Below are 7,775 nucleotides of genomic sequence, written 5' to 3'. Positions count from 1 at the left end.
CTGGGCGACAGAGCAAGACTCCGAAAAAAAAAAAAAAAAAAAAAAAGGGGTGCTCCTGGACAGACATCGTGGCACAAGCCTGTAATCCCAGCATGCTGGGAAGCTGAGGCGGGTGGATGGCCTGAGCTCAGGAGTTCAAGACCAGCCTGGGCAACATGGCAAAACCCTGTCCCTACAAAAAAAAAATAAAAAATTAGGTGGGTGTGATGAGGTGTGCCTGGAGTCCCAGCTACTTGGGAGGCTAAGGTGGGAAGATCGCTTGACCCTAGGAAGTTGAGGCTGCAGTGAGCCGAGATCACACTCCAGCCTGGGTGACAGAGTGAGACTGTCTCAAAAAAAACAAAAAAAAACAAAAAAAAAAACAAAAAAAAACCAAAAACAAGTGGGGTGCTCCGGCTTAGAAAGCAACAGTCCTTCACTACTTTCCCTTGCAGATGGGTAGAGGAAGGCATGCTAGGCCCTACTTTTGCAGACAGAACATGGGGTTGGTTGGCATGCAGAAGGGGATGGAGAGAGAAGACTCAGGTGCTTGTTGGTAGAAAAAGCTGACATTTCAGGTATCAACAGAGTTCTTGACCTTCTGTAGGTGGGCATCTATCTACCAGAGGATGTCCAAATTAGGGTAAGCACAATAAAGAAGTGATGACATGGCCAGATGCAGTGGCTCACGCCTGTAATCCCAGCACTTTGGGAGGCTGAGGAGGGTGGATCACAAGGTCAGGAGTTTGAGACCAGCCTGGCCAACATGGTGAAACCCTGTCTCTACTAAAACTACAAAAATTAGCTGGAGGTGATGGCGGGCACCTGTAATCCCAGCTACTCTGGAGGCTGAGGCAGGAGAATCGTTTGAACCTGGGAGGCGGAGGTTGCAGTGAACACCATTGCACTCCAGCCTAGGCGACACAGTGAGACTCCGTATCCAAAAAAAAAAAAAAAAAAAGTGGCCAGGCACAGTGGCTCACACCTGTAATCCCAGCACTTTGGGAGGCCGAAGCAGGCAGATCACAAGATCAGGAGTTCAAGACCAGCCTGGCCAATATGGTGAAACCCCATCTCGACTAAAAATACAAAAATTAGCCGTGCGTGGTGGTGCACGCCTGTAGTCCCAGCTACTCGGGAGGCTGAGGCAGAAGAATCGCTTGAACCCGGGAGGTGGAGGTTGCAGTGAGCTACGATGGCGCCACTGCACTCCAGACTGGGCGACAGAGTGAGACTCTGTCTCAAAAAAACAAACAAACAAACAAATAAAAAGAAGTGATGACACAATCAATTATAGTATATGCTTGTTAATAATAAAAGTAAAACCAAAAATGTTAACCCTTTCCTACATAAAACACAAACTTATTTTTATTTAGAGAAATAACTCACTTGCTGTAGATTTAATTTTGCTGACTTCTTCATTAACAGCAGAGGCAGAAATCAGTGGTGCTTGTGGTCTGTTATCCACAGACCTTGGTTGAATAGAATCATGAATATCTACAGACTTCTGTGATATTGTATCCTAATAAATAAAAAAAAATCATTGTAAGCATGGTTAATAAAGTTTATGGGTGAAAATATTTTCTAAAACGCTATTTTAAAAAATTATATTATGTCCCTATGAAAATGATGTTTTACACATTACAGTTACAACACAATCAGAAAATTATTTAAAATTACCTGTACATAGAGAAAAGTTGACTTTCTGACCCTCATTGGGCTCAGGTCTGAAACCATCCAACAGCAACAGATAAAAATGAGAAACTTCAAAGTGTAGAGAAACTGGTCAGCAATACCCACAAGTGTTCATGAAATCTAAACAGACACCTTTTGCAGGGGTAAATTTAGAAAAGGATCTTCTGTCACCCATGGACCCAGGGACAAGAAAGGTCAATGTGAAGGTGACTATCTAGGAGTGTCGTATCATGAAGAGATGCTGGATCCTGGAGTCCAACAGACCTATACAAGAATTAGGCTCCAGTATTATTTATTTATTTACTTTTCTGAGACAGAGTTCTGTTCTTGTTGCCCAGGCTGGAGTGCAATGGCGCCATCTCGGCTCACCACGACCTCTACCTCCTGGGTTCAAGCGATTCTCCTGCCTCAGCCTCCCCAGCAGCTGGGATTATAGGCATGCATCACCATGCCCGGCTAATTTTGTATTTTTAGTAGAGAGGGGGTTTTCACCGTGTTGGTCATGCTGGTCTCCAACTCCCGACCTCAGGTGATCTGTCTGCCTCGGCCTCCCAAAGTGCTGGGATTACAGGTGTGAGCCACCACACCTGGCCACAGGTTCCAGTATTATTAAGAGTGTAACCTTGGAAAAATGATTAATTTCCTGAGGTGAGGTTTTCTGATCTAAAAACAATGACATACTTTCCTTGCAGGTTGTTAAGAACTAGAGATAATAAATCCAAAACACTAGCAGCACAGTGTTGGGCAATAAATGGCAGCTGACCCTACTCCTCCTCGAGCTTTCTTTCATTATAAAGGCACAGCACACTCAAGAGATGAGAGAACCTGGTTTCAGGAGGAGTGCTTAGCTTTTGTTATTCTGACATAACAGTCCCAGCCTAAGAAACCTTACCTGCTGTGTGGAAAGGAAGATGGGCCTGTGTTACCAGAGATAGTAATAATCAAAACAATACGTTAGCTTGGACTTAAGTGTATTTTAAGGAAGAAATTACTCAGTTCTCAGAATTAAAAACGTATTATCTTACTGAAGATAAATGAAAGCACTGGTTTTTAAATATTTTTGGTCACAGGCCCTCTTGAACAGTCTGATGATTTCTAAAATGTTCTCTCCAGAAAACTAAACCTACACAAAAACTAGGTCACAAAATTAGGGATTTAAAAACCTTGCTCTGTATTAGAGGAATCTTTGGATGTTAGGTATATTGTTTTCTCAAATTTTCTCATTAACCAATGTAAATGAGGATAGTTTCTGGGATGTCCTAAGTAATAGTGGGTTCTGTTCTGAATGGACGTCAGCACAACAGAGTCATGGAGCAACACCGGCCCAGTGTAGGTGTCACAGTTCTCAAGGGCAATTCAGAATGATACCTTCTGTGAAATCTAAGTTTTAACTGTTGACAATTTGTTAAGAAAGTTAAAAGTTGTGGGGAACAAATCTGGTCAGTGGGCATTAGTTTGCTACTTTACAGCCTCCTGGCTTTAAAATTCAAAGGTATTATTGGAAGAACAGTACAAATTTGAAAAGACCTGTAGATTAAATAATTAGAGTATTGTTTCAAGGATAATTTTTTGATTGTTAGGGATAAGTGGGCATAGTATTTACAAATTACTTTCAAAGAATTCAGAAAATTGTGTGTGTGGGAGGCAGTGTAGCGAGATAAAAAGAGGGAGGAAAGCAGGGGTTGGTAAAAACAAATGTAAAATGACATTTGGAGAAACTTGGTATAATGATTACTTTTGTGTCAATTTGGCCAGGACACAATACCAATATCCTATGTACTTAAGCCAGATACTTAAGTCAAAGGAGTAACAATTAATTCAATTAAACACTATTCCAGGTATTCAGCTGAAGGTATTTTATAGATGTGGTTAACATCTATAGTCAGCTCACTTTAAGGAAATTATCTTCAATAATCTAGATGGTCCTTATCCAATCAGTTGAAGGCCTTCAAAACTGAGCAAAACAGGTTTTCCTGGGGAAGAAATCCCGCCTGTGAACTGCAGCTTCAGCACCAGCCCAAGGCTTTCCAGGCTGCCTGCCTGCCCTACAAAATTTCAAACCTGCCAGCCTCTACAATCACATAAACCAGTTCCTTAAATCTAACTATATAAATCTCTCCTGCTGGTTTTGTTTCGCTGGCCCTGATAAAGATTTTGATACCATGAAATGGAATGTGGCTGTAACAAACATCTAAAACTGTAGAAGTGGCTTTGGAACTGGGCAATGGTAGAAGCTGGAAGAGTTCTGAGACACATGATAGAAAACACCTACGATGCCCTGAAGAGACTGTTGGTAGAAATATGAATGTCAAATGTGGTTCTGGTGAGGATATACAAGGAAGTGCAATGTGTGAGAGAAAGCTTCTACCATCTTAGAGAAGACATGTATGGCCATGAAACAGATTATTGGTACAAATATGAATGTTAAAAGGTGCTTCTGGTGAGGTCTTAAGAAGGAAATCAAGAACATGGTATCAGATACTGATAGACAGGTGATCCTTGTTGTAAAGTGGCAGAAAGCTTGGCTGAATTGTTGGGTGGAAAGCAGAATTCTAAGTGATGATATGTAGTTAAGATTTCCAAGCAAAGTGTTGAAGGTGTGGCCTGGTTTATCCTTGCTGTTTATAGTACAATGCAAGAACAAGATATATTGATGAAAGAACTGTTAAGCAAAAAGAAACTGCCACCTGATAATTTGAGAGGATCTTGGCCTATCCAGATTGAAAAGGATGCTACAATTAGGAAATGAATTGTTAGGAAAGCATGCTTTGGAGAGAAGGCCAAGGCTACAATAGCTGGACGACTTTTTGCCAAAGAGATTAGGTATATATCTAGTGGATCCAATCGATCATCTCAGCAGAAGCCAGGAATGTAACAGGACTATCCAGAAAGATGTGTGGATCGCCCTCTTGTTTAATGGCATGGTTTCTCGTAACACATACAGAAGACCCACAAGGATTTTGAGAATGATATACCAGCAGACATTGATATACCAGGCTAGAATGAAAGGGACAGAAACAATAAGAGGAAGGGAGGCTGACTTCTAGGATTCTACAGGCACGTTTGCAGCTCTGTTGACCCATTTCAGGTTGAGTTTTAAGGCCTGAGAATAATGCTCTATGTCCTATATTTAAAAATAATTTAAAATACTCCCTTCATGGCACTTAACAAAGACACATATTAATTGTCTGTGAAATTGACCACAGAATTAACCTCACAATTCTGGACAGCAAATTTATACCATCTTCTTAAAAGAGTCAAACGCATTGCAATGACATGAATGTTTGCATTCCCTCCTAAATTCATAATGAAACTTAATCCCCAATGCAACAGTAGTAAGAGGTACAGATTTTAGGAGGTGAGTAGGCCATGAGAATTAGTGCCTTAAAAAAGGACTGGAGGGAACTAGCTAGGCCCCTTTCTGTCCCTCCTCCTTCCACCATGTGAGAATGCAGCAACGAGGTGCCATCTTGGAAGCAGAGAGCAGCTCTCACCAGACACTTGATCATACAATTCCCAGCCTTCGTAATTGTAAAAAAATAAATTTCTATTTATAAGTAATCCAGTCTCAGATATTTTTTAATAGCAGGAATGGATTAAGACACTTACATGTAAGAATTTGACCCATAATAAAATTACTCATCACAAATAACTAATTTCAATATACTTTATTAAAACTTACCAATGGCTTTTCACTTACAGGAGATGGAGGTGGGGGGACAGTTTCTCCAGAAGTGGGTCGCCAGGTCAACAGCCTTTAAGATACCAAAACCACATCAATCACTAGGGGGCTGTGCCACATGCCACATCCAGCATATTTTGAAATGGGCCCACGAAAGTAACAAGAACATACCAACTAAACAGTCCATCTTTGACCACTGCTAAGAGCAATTTCCTAAAAAACATCTAGTAAAAAGTTTAAAATATGTACTTTTAGAAAAAAATTAAGTGGCATTTAATGTAATTAAAAGGGTAATATGGTCACCAGTTTTGCATTAAAAAAACACTTTCTGATAAGTTTGAAAAATTTCAAACCTCCTTTCCCTAAGTATTAATATCAAATATTTTCCAAAGTAAGAGGCTTCTCAAAAAAAAAAATTCATAAAATTGGCCAGGCGCAGTGGCTTACGCCTGTAATCCCAGCACTTTGGGAGGCCAAGGTGGACGGATCACCCAAGGTTGGGAGTTTGAGACCAGCCTGACCAACACGGAGAAATCCCATCTCAACTAAAAATACAAAAATACAAAATTAGCCAGGCATGGTGGTGCATGCCTGTAATCCTAGCGACTTGGGAGGCTGAGGCAGGAGAATCGCTTGAACCCAAGAGGCGGAGGTTGTGGTGAGCCGAGATTGCGCCAATGCACTCCAGCCTGGTAAACATGAACGAAACTCCATCTCAAAAAAAAAAAAAAAAAAAAAAAACCTACCTCACTATAATTCCATTTCACACTCATCCCTTAGAGAAAGATGACAAGCTGTTATAAAATATGAAATATAGTATGTGTAAATACATTTTCCTTAGACTATTACAAGATCAGTAACAGAAACAGGCTGAGATTTTTTTTTTCCCAACAAAACCACTGCTTGGTTTGATCTGAATAAATAAAATCTTATAAAAGTCAGCGGAATCACTTCATTATGTCCCAAATTTTGGTAACCAGACTAAAGGTTTTGGTTTACCAATAGTTTATGTATTTGTCATAGTTTATTTATAGCAGTTTGGTTTGTAATAAATCTAAATCCATGTAAGAGTAAGACAAGCTTAAAAGGATTTCTGTTATGAGAAATCAGTAGTCACTATCAAACTTTTAATCACTAGTCACTCTCCAACTCATTCAATACACAAATATAAATGTAAAGTTGTATAAAATCTTCTTACGCATGTGGGATTGTGGTTTTGAAGATATCCAGTGTGCAGTTGCAAGTTTTATCCCAGATTTCTAGGGTAAATTTTTCACCATTCAGAATAACAACATTCTCTAAACAGTTTGTACCAGATCGCGCTAACTGCTCATTGTCTAGGAAAGAAAAGAGCAATTCATTTATATATTACCAGGGTTACATTTAACACTTTGTGTCACATATCTGGTACAGACCTACCTTGCTGCACACACCAGTAGAGCTGAGCAAAAATATCATCCAAAAGTACATCACTGAGTACTTCTAAATACTGAGTGAATACATCACAGATTGCATAAAGTGCATGATTGCAAGTTGTTGTCATCCATTCAGCTTTCTGGGGAAAAAAGTCGTTAATGAACATCATGCCATTAATCAACTACTATGATTAAAAAAATATATATATATATATAAATGTTTTCATAGTTAAAATGTAAGGCTGTCAGTGTTCCTTTTAGACCACTGAATTCCCTCTAGAATGTTATATTCACCTCAACTTAAAATCGGAATCTATTGCTCATTATCCCATAACCACCTATGTATATAATAATTTAACTATTTTTGGCACTGTTTTGATTATTAAAAAAACCATCACCGTATCATCTTGATATTAACATTATGATTTTTCAAAGTGCATGAATAGCAACACCGGCCTTGGTCTAGAATATGACAGAACATGAAAGGGAAATACAGAGGTAAGAATTTGTCCAAATGGGATTAGCACAGGTTTAAAATAAAAATGACTTTCCTGAAGTATGGTTATCTGAAAACACCATAAAAAAAGGGCTATACAAAATAAGTGTAATTTATTTTTTTAAGCCCATAAAAAATAATTGCAGAAGTCTGCATTTAATACTGCTGTATGGAACAAAAGGGGAAAATATGAAGCTCTCTTGACACATTTCCTAAAACGTATATTGTAACTGGTTCATAGTAAAATATGTTGAAATAAATTTTACCTTATATTCTTTACTCAATATAAAAAAGAAGTCACTATATAATACTAAAGAAAGTTACTGGTTTTATAGTTGTAACTATCAAAATGAGGAAAAGAAATGGAAAAGTCAGAAAAACACTGAAAACAAAACAGACCAAAAAATCAATTCATCAATTCAGTTCTATCCCCCACATAGTGTTCTTTTTTTTTGAGATGGAGTTTTGCTCGTCGCCCAGGCTGCAGTGCAGTGGCACAATCTCAGCT

General features: G+C 39.0%; 1 protein-coding gene across 9 annotated transcripts in view; it reads right to left on the bottom strand.

Moving 5' to 3' along the window:
• ARFGEF1 (ADP ribosylation factor guanine nucleotide exchange factor 1) overlaps positions 1–7,775 on the bottom strand; it is a 169,642-nt gene that overhangs the window by 37,240 nt on the left and 124,627 nt on the right. For 7 of the 9 annotated variants that reach the window (XR_009214822.1, XM_058443929.1, XM_058443928.1 and 4 more), the window contains 4 exons: positions 6,776–6,911; positions 6,555–6,693; positions 5,357–5,429; positions 1,369–1,501 (listed from right to left, as the gene is read on the bottom strand). Coding sequence is in view for 8 of the 9 variants with exons in the window: in XM_058443929.1 (XP_058299912.1) it covers positions 1,369–1,501; positions 5,357–5,429; positions 6,555–6,693; positions 6,776–6,911 (481 nt within the window). In the remaining variant the exon portion in view is untranslated. The remainder of the gene's footprint in view (positions 1–1,368; positions 1,502–5,356; positions 5,430–6,554; positions 6,694–6,775; positions 6,912–7,775) is intronic. The other 2 variants (XM_058443930.1, XM_058443926.1) reach the window with 1 other exon arrangement.

Source organism: Hylobates moloch, unplaced genomic scaffold (genome assembly GCF_009828535.3).
Source record: "Hylobates moloch isolate HMO894 unplaced genomic scaffold, HMol_V3 SCAFFOLD_9, whole genome shotgun sequence".
NCBI lineage: Eukaryota > Metazoa > Chordata > Mammalia > Primates > Hylobatidae > Hylobates > Hylobates moloch.
This window is presented reverse-complemented; position numbering and strand designations above follow the sequence as displayed.